Source organism: Athene cunicularia (genome assembly GCF_003259725.1).
Source record: "Athene cunicularia isolate RWA chromosome 8 unlocalized genomic scaffold, athCun1 chr8_part1, whole genome shotgun sequence".
In the NCBI taxonomy this organism is placed as follows: Eukaryota; Metazoa; Chordata; class Aves; order Strigiformes; family Strigidae; genus Athene; species Athene cunicularia.
Genome location: NW_020799109.1, coordinates 24006242 through 24030756, shown reverse-complemented (window position 1 = coordinate 24030756; position 24515 = coordinate 24006242). Strand labels below are relative to the sequence as shown.

The 24515-nt window shown below is 36.2% G+C and overlaps 1 protein-coding gene across 3 annotated transcripts; it reads right to left on the bottom strand.

Moving 5' to 3' along the window:
- Nucleotides 1-465: 465 nt before the first annotated feature.
- Nucleotides 466-9883, bottom strand: DDX59 (DEAD-box helicase 59). Of its 3 annotated transcripts, none has more exons than XM_026854508.1 (8): nucleotides 9679-9883; nucleotides 7820-8649; nucleotides 5348-5515; nucleotides 4706-4795; nucleotides 4057-4308; nucleotides 3061-3213; nucleotides 2450-2578; nucleotides 466-835 (listed from the first exon to the last, which is right to left on the bottom strand). In XM_026854508.1, exons 2-8 carry the CDS (start codon nucleotides 8636-8638, stop codon nucleotides 572-574), a joined length of 1875 nt encoding a protein of 624 aa, XP_026710309.1. In that variant the 5' UTR covers nucleotides 8639-8649; nucleotides 9679-9883; the 3' UTR covers nucleotides 466-571. The 3 variants fall into 3 exon arrangements, with proteins under 3 accessions (XP_026710309.1, XP_026710308.1, XP_026710307.1); XM_026854507.1 differs by having other exon boundaries at nucleotides 9704-9883; XM_026854506.1 differs by lacking the exon at nucleotides 9679-9883 and adding an exon at nucleotides 8988-9046.
- Between the last annotated feature and the right edge of the window lie 14632 nt (nucleotides 9884-24515).

Here is a 24515-nt window from a genome sequence, read left to right as displayed (position 1 = left end):
GGACTTTAACTGATTCACAGCAATAAAGGAGAAACTAATCTTACAGTACACTCTTTACAAACAGAACTTGTATACATATTCACAAGAACCCCCCAGAGACCATCAGAGAAATATTCCCAGCGGAAGCTTCTACGTAAACAAACAGGAAGATACTGAGGCTTGTTTTCAGAGACTAATCTGTCGCTAATTTTTTTTTTTTGGTGGGGTGGAGGGTGTCCTTTGCAAAGATCTTACCCCAGTATAATGGCATAAAAATTACTAGAAGAGTATGTTTCACAAGAAGCCAGAAATTATTCAGAAATCTTAAAATAAAATAGAGTAACTTCTCAGTTTATGCTGAAAACCAAAGTTTACTGGTTTTGAAGAAGTTACATAGCACATTTTTACTAGGCTCTACTGTAATTCAAAACACACAACAGTCTGTATTTCAAAATAAATATGAGATAAAAATGAGACTCCTTAAAAAATGGTGTAAACTTCTTTTAATGAGGCAATATACAAGGCATCACAATTCCGTGTTTATTTTTAATCACACTTTCATTATAATTACATAACTATAAACATATCTTTATTACCTCTGAGAATTATTTTTGTCATGTTTTCTAATAATGTCCATAATATTATCTCCTGTTACAAGGCTATTCTGTAATTGTTTAAGCCTCTGTTGTTCCCTTCTCTTTTGGTCATGAAGATATGGGGAATTAAGCAGCTGTGGGGGAAGAATGGTGCCCGTTGGTTTTACTCTCTTCACAACATCCCAAAAGAGCTTTTTGCTGTTGTTATTGATAAAAGTAATTGCAGTTCCACTGTGACCCAATCTCCCTGCTCTTCCAACCTGAAAAAGCAAAAAATTTTAACTTATCAATATTAAATTAAGTCCTTCAAATATCCCTAAAGCTTATTTTCTGTTACAAAACAGCAACTAACCTAAGCGATAAGGCCAAATCTCTTTATATTATCCTCAAAGTTTTAAAAAGTTTCCTGAATTCAGGATATGCAGATCTGAAACTTTAGCTTAAATGCATCTAAAATTATGACTTGCTTCTGGGACATACTAGATGTCCAATACTGATACTGAGATATATGATGTAGTCTATGGGCAAAGGCTTACAGTAAGTCTGGTCCAAACAAAGTGTTTTAAAAGATTTTTATTACAGCAATACCACATCCATGTATCAAGCACAATATATACAAGCACGACCACAAAAATGCCCTTTACTTTCAATGTTCCAGTAACTTAGAATTATCAGTATTATCCACAGTGTTTGAACACATTAGAAAAGCATCTATAAAGACTCTCTATTTAGGAAGAGATACTACGTTAATATTGGTACAGTTTTGATGCCAGGAAAGAACATTTTTGTTTATTTACTAACTGTTTGAAACTTTAGCAGAAAGATGATTAAAAACGACAGACGTGTACTGTAGTTCATTACACAGAATAGGGCTAACTTCAAAGTTAGATCAGTTTGTTCAGGGCCTCGTCCTGTGGAGTTTCAAGTGTCTCCAATCCCAAAGATCCCACCACCTCTCTGGGCAGCCTGTTCCACTGCCTGACTACTCTTGCTGTGAAAAACACTTTTGTTATGAGGCCACAATTTCCCTTGCAGCAGGTTGTGACTGCTGGCTCTCATCATTCACCATGCATCTCCAAGAAGAGTCTGGCTCTGTCTCCTCTGAAACTGCCCATTACCAAATAGAAGACAGCAATTAAATCTGTGCTCCAGCCCAAACAAGCCCAGTTTCCTCTGCCTCTCCATGTGTCACACATGCCAGCCCCCTGACTTTGTCTGGACTCTCTCCAGTTTGTTGGCCTCAAAACTGGACACAGTAGTAAAACTGTGGCTTCATAAGTGCCAGAAAAGGGTAATAATTAGTTCTCTTGATCCACTAGCCAGACTAAGGTTGGGGTGTGTGTACACACACATAAATACACACACACACGCGCACAACCCATACACCACCTTTTTTAAAGTAGTAAATCCTCAGAAAAAAAATCAGAAGAGATACTGGAGTAGGAAGAAGGAATGAAAATAAAGTTCACAACTAGTTTCCTGATTAAATTACGTGCATATCCCACGCTGCAAATGAGCTGCAGCAGAAAGACAAGTGTTTGGATTTTCTTCACAGACAGTAAAAACTGTTTCTATAGACACAAAATGATACAAGAGAGTACAAAACAGGAAGAACAATACTGCAAACATTATTGATAAGAACACTGTTCTAGGCTTTAGTAACTTATATAGGAGATACAAGACCAGTGTTCTCGATTTTAGTAATTTACATAAGAGACTTATGGAAGAGATATTCAGCACCTTTCTTTCCTATAAAAACATATTCTGAAGAGGAGAATAATCTTTATGTTTACATTTAAATTTTGAATTTCCATAGGTGGATGTCATATTTCAGTATGCTTTCCAAATAATGCTTTAGCAATTTATTTATTTACCTGATGTACATATTCATCCATATTTGAAGGCATATCAAAATTTACTACCAGTTTGACATTGACAAGGTCAAGTCCTCGTCCAAGGACTCCAGTACTTACTATGACTTCATACTTCTCTTGAAGTAATCCCTGGCAAGGGAGAAAAAAACAAAAATTAATTCTTTTTTTCCTTATTTATATTTTGAACCTCTCCAATCATAGGCTAGGGTTAGTTATACAGTATAAAAACACACCCAGTGGGATTATTCTATTACAGAATACAAAATGGCCCCCCTGTATTTTTAATTTAAATAGGAATATAATTCACAGAGCTAATTAAAGAGAGAGCAAAACCACAATTTTAATTAAAAAATCATCAATTACAGTTAAATTCCCATTTTAAAGCAAATAACCTAGGAAACAGTCTCCTGTATTTATCTGCATTTAAAACTGCATTACTATCTACAGTTTTGCTTGGTCCCCTTCTCTCCTCTCCCACAGCAATACTCCAAGTTTTACTACAGAAAAGCAGTAAACCATGACTTAACTCATTCTAATTAAGCCACCTTTAAAAAAAAAAAATGGCCATTTAAAATCTATCAAAAGCCCCCTAACTTTAGGAAGGCACAAACCTGTAATATATCTGTTCTTTCCACCTGAGACTTTTCGGAATGCATAGCTGTACACTGCAATCCTGTAATCTTATGAACAGCATCACTCAACAGATCTGCTCCTAGCTTACAGTCCACAAATACCAACACTGGAGGCTTGAAGAGTTTCTTATCCTGTAAAATTAAACAGCTTATGTAAGAAGGTATTACAATAGTTTGCTGCTCATCATCAGCAAACTCAATTTCTTCTGTTCATTATGTCTAATATTAACAAGACTTTCAGATGAATAAGTATTTTTAGACTCTAGATAAGAAGGAACAGAATATCCTCTATGAAACTATACAAATCTGTACATCATAAACATACAATGATTTGTAGACTCAGAACTCAAGTTTATATCAATACGTGCATTTTTTAGAAGTCAAAAGCTTTCTTTTATGTTTCCTTAACTATTACATAACAATTCTGAACTACTTTAAGTTCTGAGGTTCAGTTAAAGCTTCTTATTTACTTCTTGAATAACCTCAGCCAAGACTCCAAAATTCACCCCCCTTAATACGCATAAAAGGTATATATTATTATTCATCTAAAGAAAATTCAGGAAATAACTAATAGCTTTCGCACTGGTTTCTTTAATGACTTCTAAAATTACAAACCACTCCCAGGCCATAAAGCAGGTATGACAGTTTAAGAAAGTCCTCTTCCTCTACCACTCACAGATAGCTAGTACAAATATATGGAATGCCATATCGCAAATCAGAAAAAAATCCTAGGCACAGGAATCTAATTTGCTGCTGCAGAGAAGGAGGTGTGAGTGACAGGGGTGGACTCATCCCCAAAATTGCTATTAAAGCTCTTATACTGCAGAACTACTGAACTAGTTAGTGTAGTTACATGCTTAACCTCACTCCACTTCTTCACTACATACTGATTAGAATTAAATGTGAGAACCTGACAGAGATGTGTAAAGACATGAATAATTTTATTTGTTCTTATGGGAAAAATATTACACTTACATTTAGTATTTCAAACAGCTTTTTCTTTTTAGATGGTTCTTCTACCCACAAGATAATTTGGCGAACATTGGAGCATGGCAGATTCTTTTCTCCAATTGTTATTCTTACAAAATTGTGCAGAAGCTGATTTGCTAAATGTTCAATGCCCACTGGAATTGTGGCTGACACCAGTATGGTTTGATGGTCCTGAGAAATGTCTTCCAAAATATCCAACACTTGCTGCTGGAAACCCATTTTTAACATCGTATCCACCTAAGTGAAAAAGATTAAATTTAGATTAGATTTTTTCAGAAAAATCAGAATCCTGAACTTGAACTAACAAAAGAACCACAAACTGTATGACTGGCATTAATAATCCAAATTGCAGGAGTATTTTCAGTCAGAAGAAAAGCTAGGTGAGAAAATAAAAAACAAATGGTTCACACTGGTATAGCAGTATTATCCCATGAGGTATCCAAGTCTTTTATAGCCAATAGAACATGCATTGTTCAAACACATTTCAAATTGTGTTTAAAAATGAATTTTTCTCTTAAGAAATAAATTTTATCTTTATAATCAACACTATATTTAATCAATTAAACTAGCCACTCACACTGGCTCTTCAAGGACCTCTGTATAGGCAATACAGCCCTGATAACTAAAAACTTACTTCATCCACCACTACAATTTTTATGCCATGCAGTTGAACAGAACTCTGCTTTAAAATCTCAAGAAGTCTTCCAGGTGTTGCTATTATAACCTAAAAAAAACACAAAACAAAAAAAAACAAACCCCAGGAGTTAGTCCATGAAAGGGCAGATGACTGTCCTAGAAAAACTATAAAGTTATAGCACATAGGTGAAAACAGCACTAATGAGTGAAATTAATTGCCTTCAAGTAAAATGGAAAACTTTTATAGATAACTTAATAAATTATAAAGCCTCAAAAGGAAATTGACCTTTTAGAACTCTAATGGAAGTGTCTATATACAAGCAACGTAATCTGCATTAAAAAATAGCTATTTTTGCTGTAAATTACAACTCCTTGTCTAATAAAATAGCAAGTTAAGTCTTTGAAAGCAGCAATATCATGTGGGGTTTTTTTAAAAAGCTATTAGATATTTAACCATAAGTCCAAATGTTAAAAAAATAATAATTGTATTACTGTAAAATTTTCAAGAGCTAACAATAATTTTAGTAGTTCAGACTTAGGAAAAGCACATCTTTGTATGTCCATAAATGTCAAGAGCAACATCTTTCTCTTCTATGAAAACATAACTGTCTAGAGGATCTTTCCACACTAGAGTCCTTACCTTAACACTTTGCTTGAGACGGTGAAGCTGTGGTGGCAGTGGTAAACCTCCTACCAGGAGAACTGTTCTCATGTTTGGTAAACCAGCCATCAGTTCTTTAGCCTGTCTCTCTATCTGAATTGCTAACTCCCTTGTTGGTGCCAAAATAAGGGCAGATGGAGTTTCTGTCTAGAAAGAGGGGGAGAAATGTGCTGAATGTGGAATTGCTTTGTTATTTAGGTAAAAAGCTTTCAGGATTAAATCTCACAATACTTAAAATACAAATTATATAGTGCAGCAACTCTGATTACAAATAGACTTCCAATACCCTTTCTATCTGAAGATAATGCCTTTAATATCCAGGACAAGGAAGTCTGTTCTTCAATTACTCAACTTTTGAAAACAAAAACTTACTGCATGTGTAAGTACACTGTTAGAATAGCCTCCTGAAAACAAAAGAGGTCCAGAAAGCGAGTAGTAATTTGTAAAGATTGCCTTTTTCTATTATAGTTATTGCACTGAATTAACAGAAATTCAGAATAAATTTCACATGAACTTAAAACAGGATGCTATTTGAATCTAGAGATCACAAAAAAATGTTTTCAGAAGTCCTGAACAGACAATCTCCCTTTAGAGAAGAACAGACTATCTTCCTTTACTGTCTTGCACACCATTAAGTAAAAACATTAAGTATTAGCCAGAGAAGATAAGCAGTGGTAAGAACTTTATACAGCAAAAACACGTCTCTGAAATTTAAAAACAAAATTAATAGCCCCTCTGAGCCACTATTAGTCAGCAAGGTGGAGATGAATCATTAAAGTGGTAGAGTCTTTAAATTTTTTTTGTTGTTCCATATAGAAGGATCTTCAACCAAATTATCACCTCACTGATACTTCTTCAACCCAGGAAAATGACAGGGTAGTAATCCCTCTCAGATTAATATAGATTCCTAACTCCAATTAACAAATACTAGCAAAGTAAAAAAGAACGCAAGGTAGAACGGGAGAAAAAGAAAAAACAAAGGCAGAATAATGGTCTAGCTCCGACACATTATTTCAATAATACTGATCACCTCTTCAGCAAATAAACAAAGCTCTGTCATATATTGATACTACAATCACAAATTCACTTAGTTTTCTAAGTGGCATGCGCTTCCTTCTGGTCTTCAACTGGGATATTTACAAGTGACCAACAGTAGGAGGTTCTTCCTTTGCCACTGCATCATCAGAGGAACTACACAGTTAAATACTTGTGTCAAGAAGGGCTTTCTGAGTTGTTTTCAAGTGGGCAACAATGTTCAACAACTTATCACCATAAAAAAAGGTATCTACATAGAATGTGGATAAGCCAGGAACTGTCAAATACCTCACAACCAGACCACCCTTATGCTCTTAATATCTCATCTCTCTTTAACACTAAAAATGAAAATTATTTTAAACAACAAATTAAAATTCTTTCTTGACATATGCATTAACTTGTAAAGTACCCTGAAGATGAAGAATGAGAAAGATCATGTAGATAAAGTAAGTATTATTCATTGAGCGTCCAATTTTATGCATGTATTATAAGCATATAACTGTCTTGGAGATTTTAATGATAATCAGACACAAGAGGTACTGGAGTGTAATGCCTCTGTTCATAAATGCTCCTATATAATACTTCCATTCTTAAAATTAATGCTATAGTACTTTAAAGATTAAGAGTTACTTAAATAATCTTTAAATTACTCATTTGAAAAAATTAGACACACACACATTTGTGTGTATATGTATGTATCTATAAAGGCATCTAAATAATCCAGAACATCAACTAGAATCAGGTCCAGAATTTTCAAATATATTCTTATGCATCTCTTTTTGAATGAAACCACTAAAGCAAAAAACAATACTTAACTACACACAAGGTACAGAATACTATTTGGCATTACTTCTCATCATACCTTCACATCGTTATGAAGCAAAAGTTTTAATTGCTTTTTCCCACAGTATCAAAAGGGAGACCGCATAGCTACAGAATTTCAGAAATTATATAACCCCAAATTCCCGTAATTATTTGATGGTCAGATGAACATATTCCAACAGAAAAATACTCTGTGCAATTATGCAAATGCCCAAAAAAAAAAATCTCTTTCAGCCATCTGACACATCAAGATACAGTAACAACTTCTGCACAAGGCCTGGAATTATTTACATTTTCTATTTTAATTTAGGAAGTTCACGACAGCATTTAGTTACCTTTCTTATCAAGGAGAAACTGCATATTAGGTAATATTAATAGAGTTGCTTTATCTCCCGACCAAAGTGAAAAAATATTCAAAATAATTAAAAATAATCAGCACCTCCCATCCCCCCAAGAACCAATGCTCCATCAATCAAAAGTAAAATAAATCATTGAGTATCAGTAAAAAACACTGCAATTACATTCTCAGTTATGTTGGAAATCCAAGAGACAAAGTTGCAGACCACCTTCTCTAAACATACGAAGTTTCATTACCTCTTTCAAAACCTTCATAATAACAGGGAGTAGGAAGGCTGCTGTTTTTCCAGAGCCTGTGTCTGCGCTAGCTACAATATCCCTCCCTAATAGTCCAACAGGGATCATTTGCATTTGGATGGGAGTTGGGACTTCATAGCCAGAATTCTTTAAGTTATAGTTTAAAGTTTCAGGAAAACCACAGTGTTCAAACTCTACAATAGGTCTTGGAACTTGCTGGCCCTGGACAGCAATACCTAGCTGCAGTTTAAGGTTTTCAACCTGCTCATCTTGCAAACCTAAAATAAAGGAATGATCTTTGTAGAAATAAGGTGCATTACACAGGTGAGTTTCTGCTGGATTTTCTCTTTCTGTGAATTGATCAGATTTTAGCTTTTTTTCCTTTGCTTGAGTCTGTAGCAGGTGTTTGGCTTTACATTCCAAGCTACAAACATCTTCATCTGTTTTATCGCAGATATACTCTCCATAGCGACCACAAACGACACATACAGGTTCTCCAGGTTCTGCCCAACGCTGGGATTTGCTGAAGGATTTTATGGGTTCTTCCAAAGAGCTATCTTCATCAGTATTCTGGTCATCCTTTCCCAAAGTTGTTTTAGCAAAGCCAAGGTCTCCAGCTACAGGTTCTGTGTGTTCTTGTACAGCTTCATTCAGATTGCATTCTGAAACAGAAGTTTCTGTTCTAACTGACTTACAGTCTTGGAACTCAGTGGTCTCCTCTAGCAAAGATCCTCCAGAACACAATTTATTTTTCTTAGCTGTACAACTTTTGTCCTCATCAGCAGTCCTCTTGACTTTAACAGACCTTGGTAAAAACATGCTTCAGTGCACTAGAAAGAAAATTGTTACAGCTGTTAGAAACTACTGCCACTGAGAAAGGTAAATTTTACTGTTACCACAAAAAAATTGAAGTCTAAGAAATATATTTGCAAAACTAGAAACCAACTCTCAATCTCTGAAAAGATCCAGCCTTGTTTAAAAATGATCTTGGTCTTAACAATGCTGATGAAATGTAAAGTCATACTTTAAAGTAACAGTGGAAGCATGAAACAATACAGACAGATCCACCTACAGTTAGTTTTCAGTATTCGACGTTTGCGGTTGAATAAACATTTTTTCATTATCTGTCTGGAAATTTATGCATTTTGAGTCAGTCATATTTAAATACCTGGACAGTTTAGTTGCCTCTAAGATGAAATATAGAAGCAAAACATGCATTCTTCCAAGCTATGAAAAAAACAACCAAAAAAAATCACTGGTTTTGAAAAAGATGCAAAATTTAGTACAGGACCCACCTAAGACCACTCCTTTTGTTGTCCTTTTTAAAGTCCACTCAAATTTATAAAGGCTATAAACTCTGAGATTTGTTTAGTCCAGCTGTTTGTTCAGAGTATCAAAGAAAGAGCAAAGACCTACACAATTAATATGCCAAATCTCTACTGTAATATAAGGAAGCTGAAACAAGTGTCCATAAATAAGCCCAACTGTTAAATTATGGCACTTTCAGTAGTCAACTCTGAAAAGGTCAGCTGTTCTCACCAACCGTGCCACAGCCGGTAAACAAAGTACCGTCATTTTATGTCGAATTAATCGTACTGTGCATACCAGTCTCTGTCAACTTTTTTTCACATCGGCTTTCTAAAAACACACGAAGCTATCTCTGTGTTTACAGGTTGGTTTGGTTTTTCTGCGTAACCCAAAGCAATTCAGAGCGATGAGGCAGCGGCAGCAGCCTACCGGCCAGACAAGCTCTGCTGACTGAAACCCGCGGGTTGGAGAGCGGCAGCCCCCAGGCGCCTGAGTGGAGGCTGCTCCCCCTCGCTGTTGAATCAGAGATCTCCCCACTTGATTTTTCGCACCTAAAGAGAACTTCCCGCGACAAACCTCTTCACTAACTCTGTAGCCTTTCAGGAGAGGGGAGCAAACCAAGCTCAGGAAGAATGCCAGGCTGACAAAAGAGACTACACCCCTAACGGGCTCCCGGGAGGGTCCCGTCCTGCCGCCAGCGGTGACGCCGCTGAGAAGCTCCCCGCCGCCGGGCCTGGGCAGCACGGCAGCCTCTTCCCCGCCAGAGAGAAGCTGTTCAAAGCTGGGGTTTTTGAACAGCTGGCTGTGGCATTCTGTAACATTCATGTCCAGTCACACTCAAAACTCTTAAAGTATGCTGATTTCTCTGTAGTAGACATTAGTGCAAATAGGGGGGCGTTGGTCTGTGTGGGATTTTTAATTAACTGATACTATTGGAAGAGACTGTTGAGCTTCTGGAAAGATTAAGTGGGCATTTCTAGACCTGAAAAACTGTCAGGCACCTTTCACCCACACTCCATACATTCCTCATTCTCTGTGAAAATCCCCACCTTTCTCTGATTCAGCCTCTGTCATTCCCCTTTGTTTGCAGACTTTCTTTTCTTTTCTTCATTCTCCCTCCCAGAGAGTTTTTAACATAGGCTAATTTCCTTTTCTTACTTATATCTTTACAAGGTCATTTCCTGGAATTCAAAACATCAATTGCTAAGTAAAGACCAGTATTTCAACAATATTTGATATTAAATGCTTCATACTCTAGAAAGTCCATATACCAAAACACAAACATCCTATATGTATCAATTTTTTCTATTTTTTGCTAACAGGTTTCTGTGATTAAAAAATTAATGGAAATAACTGAATCTAAATAACTTTTTTTTTTTTTTATCATGGTAAGAACACCTCTGTTGAAAGCTACCATTCTGTCCTTGCCTGCTATGAGAGAAGAGTTTGCATACTTTCATTACACAGACACATTCAAGCTCTTGAGATTAAATAATACTGTCCATACTGTAATACAGCTACTTAGCGTTTTTGTTCATAGTATATTCCTCCTGCTAGCATATGCATTTCTGTAGAAGGAATCATGAGTGAGTGTATTCCACGATTCACTTATGGATGCGTGACTTTCAATTTTTGCTCTACCCTGTATTTCATGAGAACACTATTTTGTTAGTAATGAACGCTTTCTAATTAGGTACCAATTTTTTTCTTTATAATTACGTTGAAGATACACATATTAAGTTGCATTTTACAAGATCATTATTATATAACAAATTATTATAAATACAACACAAATTGACATTCTCCAAAGAGAAAGCCTGCCTCTATTGTTGTTTATAATACACGCTAATAGCTTTCTTTTTTTTAGCATAACAACGGTCTTTCAGAAGATGAACTCAGACCTCATCACAGCAGTGAAGATAAAAGGAGGTCACAGAGAGTTTTCAAACTGGCTAAAGACTCAAAGAAACCAAGTATCCAACAGTCTGCAGGGTTATCTTATTAATTACAAACAGCAGCCTACCTCTCTCTCATTACATCATCAATTATCTAAGAATCCTTAACGAGTTGTTCAGTAAGGACAACTGTAAATACCTAATAAAAAAACCTTCTGTATTACTGGAAAAGACTGATACCCCATGATTGTGGAAATGTAACTGATAAAGAATACTCAACTTTCAAAATCTGTTAAGAGGTTCCTTGCCAAAAGTTTTAAGGACACAAAAAATGCAGGGTAAGAGGAAATAGTCTTGCATGGACATACCATACAGGAAAGAAAAATTAGGGACTCAGTAATAACGGGTCCCTAGGTGGAGGGAAGGAAGTCACCAGTGGATTCTGCAAAACTCTGTGCCTTTTGCAGATTGATATGGCAACCTGAAGACCAAAAATGCAAGGAAGTTTGCTGGTAATGATATCTCAGATACTTAACAGAAAGGTCAACAGAAGAGCGTCACAAGAGCATTAGAAGATTTGGTTATGATGACAGGTAATATTCAAACAGACACAACGCAAACCTAGGTACACAGGTATCTTGACACTGAGTACAGAATGATAGGATCTGAATTGGCCATTACTATTCAGAAGCAAGACCTGATGATTAAGAGGAATAACTTTGTTAAGTGTTTTAGAAAAGGACTCTCTGGATATTCAGAGCCAGAAAGGGCTTCCACGTAAGACACAACTATGTAAACTCATCAGTCTGAAAAAGAGATGACTGAAGAACAGATACAGTAGATCTACTGTACCTTGAGTGGCTCATAAAGGCTGGACAGCTGTTGATAGTTCATTCTTTCTTCCAACAAAAATTGCAGTATGAAATTGTAAGATGCTTTATAGTAAGTGTTCACAGCTGAATAGGAGTGCAAGCTTCCACAGAACATAGTTTGCTATTATTTCTTTACATTAATATGTTAATCAGGGTAGATATACCAAAAACTCTTCTGGAACAGATACTGTGTTTTGTGAGCTCACTAAATAAATACTTTTTTCCCTGGAATAAAGCATAAACATTCTAGTCCAGTCACTTTCCTAAGCTTTTTTAGAATGCTGAAATATGTAAGAGTAATAGATAGCCTTGGTGAATTTAACACCCATCCTCTCAGCTCCTGATGCTGCCAATCAGATCTGAGGTGAATGACATTTTAATAATATTTTTGAACTTCAAGATCAGTGCCTCTGGAGTTCACCAGATTGTACAGCATGTCCCCAGACAAGATGCTCTCAGATACCCTACAAGGGTTTTGTCTCGGTATTCTTCCTTCTGAAAAATAGTTCAAATACTGACTGAATAAAGTCGGTTTTAAGTCCTGTTAGAAAATCATGAACAATTAGGACAATCATTTTTGCACATTCTGGATAATTTATCTGGGCATGTCATAATGGAACACCTTAAGGTTTCCAGGTTATGTAAAAAAAATTTTGTATTTTGAATAGTCACATTGTTATTTAATTTAGTTGGTAAAACACCAAGAATTTACAATTTTCTCATCTTGTCTATGCTGTATGTGTTCCAGTACAATAGCTGGCTAGGAAAGTACTGTGTATTGTTATTAGAAATCCCTGTTCAAATATAGTCCTTATATAATTAATACACCTATTCAGAGTAAGTTCTAAATAAATATTAGGAGCTACAGAAATGTGACAGTGCACACACAAACCCACATGTGCAAAAGGACTAATACATACCCACATAGATTTACTACATGTATATACAGCAACAGACTATTTAAACTTTACGTAAATTTTTGTTAGAATAACAAAAATAGTAACTATTGATTAAGAGTCAAAATAAATAATGGAAACAGTAATTCAAGCACAAATTTTTAATACTAAGGTATCCCACTTTTTGGTCTACTTTAAGTCATATCAAGAAGATCTTTTCACATTCACTCACAGTTACTATATCAAATATACAGGAAGCAGGCCTGGCATCTTGGATTCCTGCCCTCAATTTAAAAATGGGCGATTTGCCCTGTAACATCTCACAGCCATTCTTTAAAAGCATGAACCAACCTTTCCCATCACTTGCAAATAATGAATAATTCAGTAAAACAAGATTGGATTAAAGCAGGAGACTGAAATCCCTCTATTCCTAGGCACACGAAATCCAAAAGAAACAGGCATTCTGCATACTAATTGAGAGACAGCATCACAAGCATTTCAAAAAGCAACTTGACTGTAGGATGTGCCTCATCTCTCCACAGCAATACCTCCCAGAGTGACCCCATTAATTAAAACCTGTACCAGAACACAACCCGTAGGCACCTCTCCGAGAATCTGGCAAGCGAGGTGTTTTCTAGTGCCACACAGCAATTTGATTAACATACAAATACATCCCAAAGCATAAGTGTCCAAAACATTTTAGTACAGTGCATTTTAAGCTTCCTTTGCAGCCAAAATATCTTCATGTGATGCCCAATTTCTCCACTTAGAATGAACTCCCAGTGTATGCAAAACTATTGAGAATGGACTCAACTGGAGTCCATACAGCACCTAATGCATCACCCCCTCAAGTGGCAAGTGTCAGTACTGACAAATCTGAAAATTAAAACGTGCCTCAAAAGAACATCTCATCCAGAGAAATAGTTTTGGTTTTTCTTTATGCTATTAATTATTTGAAATAGCTCAATATGCATCCTATGTGTCATTATTCTAAAACAAGGAATCCCAGTGCCTTAATGTTGTTTTTTAATGTTATAATGGATGAAGAGCAGGAAGTTTATGAAGAATAAAAATTCCCTGCATTTTTTAATTACTTTTTTTAAAAAGCATGCCACAGTAAGCAAAACTGGAGTTAACAAAACATCCACTGCTTGGGTGAAAGGGGGGGGGGGAGTGTCTTTCCATTCAGAAGGCATGGAAGTCAAACCATGTTTACTTGGGGATCGGTGCCTAAGTCTGCTCCACCTGATGCTACAAAACAAAATGTTTTTCTGTTTCTTTAATGTTTTGGGATTTTGAAGCCGCTCAGCCGATTTGTAGGTAGGTAGTCAACACCAGCTCTAACCTGAAGTATACTTCTTTGATTGAAGTAATCAGTCAATAACTCCATTAATTTCTGAATTATAGCTTTAAAGGAACTGCACAGGAAAAAAACAGATAATCTAAAAACAAATAATGGTGGCTAACCGTTAACTAGTTAGTTCTGCTAATATTCATACAAGATGTCCTGATTTAGTACAGATATTGCATGTAGTATACTTATTCTGAGGATTAATTTTTCTCATTTTCCTTAATTCAAACCGGCAACTCCTAAGCTTTTTGAAAGTAAATAATCAGTAAAAGAAGTGTTAGACTAAGATTTTCAGGCTTCCTGAGCATTCTCTTTGTTTGAAGAAACACATTCTAAGGAAATATTGGTCAGTATTAGTCTCTGCAGAAATCTGTGGTAAAATTGAAATTAAAAAAAAAATCTAATGAAATCTGAATTCTTAAAGCCACTGAGGTGGTTTTGGTTTGGTGTTTTTTTGTTGTTGTTGTTGGTTTTTTTGTTTGCAGACAACTGCAAATTTCCAGGGACTTCAGTAATCAGTAAACTAAAACCCAGATTCTTAGAGAATTCAGGTGGAAATTAACAGCATTAAATAAATCTTGAAATACAGCTTAGAGGTGCAGAATTAAGAATTAAAAAAATCTTTCATATTAATCTATTTTTATTTCTGAGAGGATATAAAACATTATATTTGAAAGCTGCTTACCAATTTGCCACTTAGATTTGTGTTCCAATTAATAAGGCTGTTTGGAGGCATATGAGATTGGAATCTATTCTAAAAACAAGGTAACACTCCCACAACATGCACTTACTGAAATTAAACCCTTAATTTCTCCCCTCTGGGGTCCCAGACAAAAGGATGGAAGAGGAAGAAAATCCACAAGAGACAACAGGAATCATTAAGTTCCAGCTTGCCAGATGACCTGTATTCACTGTGTGTTATCATCTGCCCCTCCCTTAATAAACTCTCTTTCCAATAATATCACTTCTTAAGAGATGAAGACCTTCCTAATTAATCAGCAGGTATGACAAACATAACAGTTTATGCTCTGGTACAATGCATTTGTATTACAGGGAGACAAGCACCAAGATATAATCCATCAGTATGGCAGACGAAAGGAAAAATTTACATCATAAGCCTTTAGAGTAAATGGATAATAAATTTCCCTTTCCACCTCTAAAGCTTCTACCAGCATTGCTAGTTTGGAGAGCAGAAATCACTGTACTATGCATGGTCTGGAAAACATGCAAGAGAGCTGCCAGAAACTAGATGTTTTACCAGTCATCTTGTTAAAATCTGTGCCAATACTACCACTGGGTTTAATCTTCATACTTCTCCACATTATATTTGGTCCCAATTCTGTCTCTGCATGGTCTTAAATTGGCCTAGTTGAATCTCTCACACAAAAATTATTAAAGGACATGAAAAGGCTGTAACTGCATCTACAAAAAGCCAACTCACTGCTGCCAGAGTAGAAGCCAAACTCAGGCTGTCCCTGCTGCTAAGTGACTGCCTGCTGTGACTATTACCTTTGGAAGCCATTGGCAGCTGTTACAAACCAGAGGATCCTTCCAGCTCCTGTACTCTCTGCTAGTGGCAGGCTTGGTGACTGTGCAGCTCCAGGATTATGGTCTCAAAAGCTTCCTTCATGTCAGCCTTCACCACTGCTCTAAGTGACCGTTACTGCTGGGCTCTAGCCTACAGGTTTTTAAATTTCTCAAACATCCCTCTTTGTGTACAGAGTATTCAATGCAATCTTAGTAGTTTTAATTTAAAAAAAAAAAAAAAGTTTTAATAAAAAAAGTTTTAATAAAAAGTTTTTAAAAGTTTTAAAAAATAAAAAAAAAAAACGACTTGTGGATATTTTCCACTGATTTTTTTTCCACATATTGCAGGTCTCCTATATTAATTTTGCAGATCTGTGGCTTACTTGGTATTAATTTCGCAGATCTGTGGCTTACTTGGTATTAATTTCACAAGCATAGATCTTTGTCATGTGCTAAAGAAGACTTTGTACATGACTACTAAGCAAAATTGGGCAGAAAAGAATTGTGACTTAGTTTACCAGAAAGTTACACCTTCAGCTAAAATAATTTCAAAAGGATTGTAATGCAGTATCAGTACTTGGTGACCAAGTAGTCCATTTGTCCATTAATTCTTTAACAGAAAAGAATTCCAGATGGCTTTAATTTCAAAAGGCAAACCGTTTTTTACTTTCTCTTATCTCCAAAAGATGTGCATCAATTTCACTGTTCCTTCCCTAATGTGCTTCTTCCCTATTTACTTCTCAAGCATAGAAAACAATGAGCGAAAAGATTGTTAACATTCGCTATGGTTAATGTTTTGTTTGGTTTGGTTTTGGTTTGTTTTTTTTTTTCCTTTTCATAATCTCCTTTTCATAAACTCTAAAAACCATAAACCTGGGAAGCTGGAAAAGCAGGGCTAAAATTTCCTGCAAGTTCCTCCCTACTAAATAATGTGTAGCCATTTGCAACAGCCCAAGGTGTTTGTTTTTTTTTTTTCTATCACCTAGGAGGCAACAGTTTCCATTAGCTCTAGAAAAGAACATAGTGGTAAAACAGCAATCCGAACCTGGTCCTAGCATGACTATATTTCTTTCCCATTAGTCCTACTACACAGTACAGTGTTTATGCTGGCTGCACTAGAATGGACAACACATAACTCAGGGTAAAACTTATCAATAGAAAGCTACCATGCTGAAACTTGAAATGGAAGAACAATTATGTACTAGACAAATGGTCTGCATCACATGGTATTACTAGCCTCAGAAATTATTCACTGTGTCATTTAACAATGATTTCATAGTCGGTTTTACCCCTTTCATTCTTTAGAAAAGTTTTCTAAACATTTATATGTAAAAATGAACTAGAGTAGACTCCTAAGTGGTAGAACTTTTTTTCTAAAAATGTATTTCAATATAGCTAAACATGCCATGATTAAGTCATTACAGAACCAATACACCACTCAAATTTTAAGGAGTTAAAAGAACTATGCAATCTGCAAGTGAAAACATACCTTAAAATTCCAGTAATTCCATTTGCTTATTTCTTTTTCTTGCTTTATCAATTAAAAGGATTAGCATTAATCTGATCACGGATTTAAACTAAATTCATTCTTGCCCTTGGATATTCACTCATGGCAAAAATGAACAGTCCTACCAGGCAAATGCTACTGTATACATAAATGTGTAACAGTCATCCTTCTGAGACAAGAAAACACAGACTGAAGACTGACAAAGTTACAGGACTGAATAGCAGGTCTCAGCATTATTTATAGCTATCTTCTGGCATAAAGTCCCTAGTCTGTGAGGAAGTAAAAGGCTTCAGGCTATATCTCAATCTGGGAATACCAAAGTCCCATGGATCAGTCCGAAGACAGATGAGGTAAATGAGAAGGGGACCAAGTCTGTGTGAAGCCAAAACTGACCTTACCCTAAGCCTTAACAGTCCATGTCTGTATATTTACCATACCAAGGCTTGGCTCTACTTAACAGGCTTCTGAGGTAGCTCTCTTATTTATATTCTTCTGAGAAATCCAGTTCAGACAAAATGACTGAGCTCCTAGTTCAATTCCAGCTAAATCAGCCCTTGCTGGTGCCAGCACATCAATTAAAAATATCCCCCCCCCCCCGTCTGAAAACAGCTTCCACTCCATCCCCTCATATAAGTCCAGCCAAACTCCCACCTACCTAAATGAGTTGAAAACATCTGAACATGGCTTGGCTCCTCCGATCAGTCAGAGAATGGCTCTGTACCAAACACTGAATATTGTATGGATTTTTTTGATAAATGTTATTGTAAAGCTCTGTAAGGAAGCATACTACTAAATATGAAAATATAAAAAACTGAAGTATTTTTGTCTTAAGGGATACATCTAAAACTCAGTATGCATAACTAAATTCTACTGCATAAACCAGAGAATGTTTTGTTTTCTCTTTTAAGCTAGACATACCAGCAAATAGTCAAGGTGTCATAAAACAGAGGACCTGAAAACACTAAGTGAAAATACTAATAAACAGCAATTGTATGAGACTATGGTATTCAAAATAACCAAAAGAGATGAGAATACATCACAATGTTCAGAAAACATAATTCCTTTAACTTTCTCTTGAGCTTTTGCTTCTGTTAATCATGTGCAGTATTTACCAATTAGTTGTTACAATACTAAGCAGACAGACCTCCATTTCTCATGACATGGTGGCACTACGTTGTCCATCTGTGGTTTAATTGCACACTTCAGGACCACAGACCACTAAAGTTAAAACAACAGATTTGTCCTTCTGAAATTCATTTAGTTTTCTAAATTGTTTGCCGTTGCTGTGAGAACCTGCAGACAAGGCATTAGCTCAGTTTGATAAAGCACAATAGCTATTAAAAAAGAAAGCAAGTCTCAAAAATGCACAACTCTCACTCCACCCCTGAATGACTGCTCCCTAGGCTTTTTATTAGAAAGATTCAAAGATGCCAGTAACCTTACAGCTGGTGACTGCAATAACAGAAGGTAACAAGACAGAAATAATGAATGTCTCCTTGTTAAGCAGTTTTGTTTGTGCTGTTCCAGGAGAGATCTGCCAAGAACTTTCCACGCAAACCTTATTTTTCTGGGATTTGTAACTTGGCCGCAAAAAAATCCAGCACAATAACGCTCGTCCAAAATAATTCAGATTACAAGTTTTAACATATATTTTCAAGTTTTGGAATAAATTAAATTTACACTAAATAAGGTAAACAATTTAGCGCTTTTTTTTTTTTTTTTTTTTTTTTTTTTTTTTTTTTTTTTTTTTTTTTTGTTGTTGTTGCTTTATTGAGAAAAGCCTCTGGTTAGCAAGCTTGCACCCCAGATCATTATATGTTTTCTAACTCTTTGGTATTAAATAATTCTGAAGTATTTCTGTGTGAAAGGAGACTTTTGTGCTGCATGGTCAAGACTCCACTGATGTGTATTTCCTTTTTAAGGAAGACTGTATGAAATGCGTATGAAGCACTCCCGGGACTCTATCTGCTAAACAATTAATTGGATTAAATCTGTGCTCATTCTTAATATACTCAAGTCAGCTGAGTTATAAAGCCAGGTCATGAAAAAATTGGCTACGTTTAACACGCCACTGTTACAAAGCATAAGCCTGGAATTTCCATGTTAAATTACGTGGGGCTGTTTTTGTTTTGTTTTTAACCAAATGATTCAAAGCTTTGAGCTATGTAAAGCTCCAGTTTCAGTGTTCCACTGTCTTTTTTGGCACATGATCCATTAGGACAATGTAATTTTGCACAGTTCCTTGCAAAAGCAATATTTTTTTCCTGTGACAACTAGCAAGATATATAGAAATCTGATTTCAGGAAGAACACAGACTGCAGCCCAAGCTAAGGAAGCTCTCTTTCAGGCAATAGCCAGGTGTCAAGAAGCAGGAAGGCTATGATAATTGCCTGAGCTGTGAAAAGGTGACATGCCCAAGAGGAAGAAACCTCCCAGCAATTCAAAACTAAGAGACAATCAAAACATATGAATAAATTATAAAACTCTTCTGAATATATCCAGTGAGATCATTTCAAAGGTAACAATGGAAGGAATGGGGACAGAAAATACCATGAGACAGAGTAGCTTAGAAATGTTTCTGTTCATTTTCTTGACTAACTTGGGTTTTCCCTAAGGAAAATTTACCTAGACCACATTATATCCCAAAATATCTCTACCTACCTTACAGTTTAACACAAATTAAAGCTAAGTAAGCCTGAACAGTTCCTCTGAGATTATTTGCAGTTCAGCCAAATGTGCTTGGTATATAAGGACTTCATCGTTCTTGAGGAGTTTGTATGAACTGTAGTAAGTCATCGTACCCAGATCCTCACTCTGCTCAGCTCTAGAGTAAACTAAAGCTGCAGGGGAACAGCTCCCCTTGACATTACAGATGTAAATACTTGAAAAGTATTTAAAGTATTGGAAGTACTATTGCACTGTACAACCTGAACAAAGAAAAAACATAGCTAACCAGACAAGAGACAATTAGTAACAAAATGCTCCTACCAGATCAATGGAACTTTGAATAAAAAGGCAAGGCAGTGAAAAGGCTTCTGTATTACCGACACTGTCTGCTCTGCAAGAAGCCACAAAGGTAGTCAGTGGTTACAAGAGGGTGTTGTCCCTGGGAAGCATGACATGTCTTCCTTTAATGATTAAAGAGCCAGCAGAAGCACAGACACAGCGCATCTCCATGCAGATGGCTCTTAATCTTCTGTTGGTACAGAGGAAACCTGGTTTCTAGCAGCAGCGAGGATATTTCTGCGGGACTCAGCTCTCTTAAATAATGAAATCAGAGCAAGGGAATAATATCAAAGCCTTTTTTGCTACTGCTTGTCTAGTCTTACAATATCTAAATCTTTATCATTCTGACTCTGAACGAAAATGGTTCATCACTTTGTTCTGCATTTCCACTGTGATATCCTGGCCACTGCCTAGAACTTCTATGACCTACTACAACATAAATAGCATTTATAATTGTTATTTTTTCATCTGTTTCTGCTGAAGTATCCCACCTCCAGTTCATCTCTTTACTCAATGAAGTCAAATATTATTCCAAATTATACCAGTACAAAACCTCTGAAGACCTTGGTGGTTAAAAAGAATAAAACACGGCAGGGTGCCCTGTGCTTAGATACACTTTCTTACTGAGCCAGTTTTTGCTTCTCCATCTCTTCTGGTGACCATGACTTGCCACTTTTCTCACTTCTGAAAGAGTATGCTACTGACTGGGGCAGAGACTCTCAAGTACCCAATTTGAACAGTTACCCTACACATAGCAAAATACTCAGCTGGACCTATATCAACACAGGAATCATTGCAATGAAATCTGTTCTGTCACCCTACATTCTCCAATCAGGTAATTGCTTCCTTTCTGTTAAGGACAAATAGAAAAAGAGGAAAGAGCCTGACACAAACAAAGAAGACTTGCTAGACCGAAGGGAAACATAAAATATATAACCCAGCAAGCCCCCATTCTTGTATAGATTCTCTAGGGCTTACTTTTGTTGTTTCATATAATCATCCTCTTGATTTAACACAGTGCCTACTAGCATACTCTTCCCCAAACTAATTCTTCCCGCATCATCCATAAAGACTGTACTGTGGCTCTTAAAACAAACCCTGGATTGGGGGGGGATTATTAAGTACTGTGCAAAAATGGGAGTCCCAGGTGTACTTCATCTGTCTCAGACTGCTTCCAGGGCAGCAGCCATCACAGCTATGGCTCAAACATTCCCTGAACAGCAAGTTTCAGCCTGCTTGCCCCCTTCCTTCATCCATATTCAACTACACTGGCTAGTACAGAGGGCTCTGCTTCTGACACCTGAGATGATGATGGACATTTCTATTCTTTGTGCCAGCAAGTAGAACCACAGCTGCTCCTTGCCCAGGTGAGACAGCCAATATGATGTCCTATGCTCTAACAGAGCCATGTATACTATACAGCAAGAATATCATATGGGGACAGAATGATCCATCCAGGGAGATGTATAAACCTTTTGTAGGCAATTTCTCTGTTAAGACTTTATAGAAGAAAGAAATCATCCAGGTTTTTTCTTCAAACACAAATACTCTTGTGTGACACCCTTAATCTAGAAACACAATTATATACACATTTAAATTTAATCATGTCTGTAGCACCAGGGATTTCAAATGGGAAGCACACATAGGATTAACCTAAAACTTAAAAAAATCCTTGTTGGAGCCAAGTTTCTATTGCTAAATATAGATCTACATTTCATTGAGGCAACTATTAAAGTAATTGTTGCTCATCCAATGTTTCTAATATACATTGAAATAGGGGACTATTTAAATCAAATTGTTCTATACAAGGCTTAGATATCCTATACATTTCTGGATATTGAAAATGTTTTCAAATTAACCATAAGGCTCATTTGAACCATATGAACATCTCATAAATCTACTCAGAAAATATTATAAACAAATGATGCAAAAAGATAATTAAATATGAGTTCTGTGCACTCAAGTTGTGATGACCTTACCATGCATACTTGATCAAAATCTCCATCTCTATCAAGGGTCACTATGTATAAATGGTTACAATAACTATCTTTGATACACTCTTTCCACAGCCACTTTTTAAACAGTGTACCAGCTATTTACACCTACTACATTAAGTAATCATCAAAAATCCTTCAATAACATTCAATTTGTCATTAAGGTAAGGGAAACAGAAACTGCCTAAAAAATTCAGTGAAAAATTGGATGATGTTTCAAAGAAGATATGTAAAAAAATCCCCTTCATCAGGTAGTCTCCTATGATATTCCCTTGCTTTCCTTTCCTCATCCATCTTCACTACCACCCCTTCCAAATAATAATCCCTCTGTGATTAAATGACACCAGAATTTTACTGTTCTAAAAGAGCATTCTCTCCTGTTTACTGCGGGTCTCATTCAACACACATGGGCTTCAGTGGAAACTGAAAGTAGGGCCAAAAAAACGGAAACTGAAGTCTATTCATGCTCCGCCAATAAATCACATATATGCTCAAAACAAATGAGCTTTTATGAACATTCAGACCTTTCTTCACATGTAGAAGCAGAATGAAGAAAAATCAGGCAGGCACTTCAATGGAGTTCAGCTCAACAGGAAAAAGTGCACAATTTAGTATTCACTCTAATTCAGACAGTGAAAAAGTCTTGCTAATTGATTGAAACTTCTTATACCTGAATGTACAATTTGAAAACTAGAGTCATGCCCATTTTCATCTGAACTGGAGTGCAAATACAGCATTATCTAAGAGCTATCATAATGGTAATAACATTGCATTCTATTCTTGTACAAATCAGTTTTTTGAATGTAAATTTCCCACCATACATTTATTTTACAGTGCAGCTAAACTAGCTCTAGCATTTAAAAGTTATATTCATAAAATCACACTTAGGATTTTCCTTAGAAAACACATCAGGCACTAAGTGGCCATAAAAGAAATACTACACAGATTTCACTTAATGAAAGAGGATAGAATCTATTTCATATATTTTAAAGTTTATAATAAAAAAATATTCAGTTATAGTAGGGTATTTGGTCTCTTCACAAACAACCTGACAACAGCAAATGTCAAGAAGGATAAGGCACTGGAATTAGGGAGCACTGCACAGCACACCTGGGAAGAAAAGTCACCTAAAACTCCCTATCACAAGTGCAATTCCAGGAGATGGGCAGAACAAGAATGCAGACAGTGTGAAAACCAGATTAAAAAACTAAAAATAAATTTTAAAAATATCAGAAGACACCAAAATAACCAGAGAAAAAGACAAATAAACCAACCAGCCATGAGTGTCAAGGGAGATGAGAGGTTTTGCCTCTCACAGACTGCAGGACAGATCTGTTGCCTGGTTGGTGACCCAGAGGAATTGGGGAGGGAAGATGTAGATTTATTTTTTTTTCCCCCGTTCACAGAGCTATATTATGTCAAAGCCAAGTTTAAGAAATGAAACCAGTAGCATCCAAGTATTAAGAGAAGTGACTGTTAGGTACCACATTTGATTCTCATTGGGCAACTTTTGGTTGCGCAGATGTCAGTAGTAAATGAGCCAATGCAGCTATTTATTACTACTCCTTTTTCCCTTTTTAACCATATCAAAAAATCACAGACAATCCAAGTAAAATGTCATACAAATCTTTATCTTGCCTTTGATTCATGACTCTACTAAAATCTGTAAAGTTGGTAAAATGTTTTCTTCCCTTTTAAATGCCTCAGTACTTCCTGATTAAAAATTAATAGAAGAATTGGAAAGGCAATTATTTAACTATTCTTGTACTTTTATCATTCTGAAACAGGAAGAACATACTTGCCTCCAAAATCATGCTCTGAGAAAAATCCTAGCTTGCAGAAACTACATACATGCTTTTCAGTAATAATGCCAGAAGTTTAAAAATTCAATCACCCACTTGGTAATACCTATAAAAATATAATTTCTTAACTCTTACAGTTTTACCATTACTTATAAATAAGTATATTTATAAAATGTCATAAGTTTAAGAGGCTGGAATATCAGTAATGCCATTTCACAAGTCATCCCTGGGCTGCAATAACCTTACAGCATCATTTATAGATTACTTGTTTGACCTCAGATACTCAACACAAAACCTGCTGAAGTCAACAAGCACGTTTCTTAAGGATCACACTGGGACACAACTAGTTCTTGGTCTGTATGTTGACAGTCTGACAGCACCCCATCAAGTTGTGCATGCTGTCTCTTTGCCAGAGGGTTACAGGCCACACGGGGAGGGTGCACCCCTCCCCTCAGCCACTACCATTTCTATCATGACTGATATCCTCTAAGCTAAGGCAAACAGATGGGATCATCTTAAATATGCAAATTTGATAGCA

Bases quoted from the DNA above. Each gene is read 5' to 3' on its own strand.
- DDX59 (XM_026854508.1), bottom strand. From the start codon at position 8,638: ATGTTTTTACCAAGGTCTGTTAAAGTCAAGAGGACTGCTGATGAGGAC. The intron at 4,309-4,705 runs GTAAGTTTTTAG...TTTTTCACTTAG, and splicing joins AAATTGTAGTGGTGGATGAA to GTGGATACGATGTTAAAAAT. The intron at 2,579-3,060 runs GTTTGTGCCTTC...CTCCCTTGCCAG, and splicing joins AAAGAACAGATATATTACAG to GGATTACTTCAAGAGAAGTA.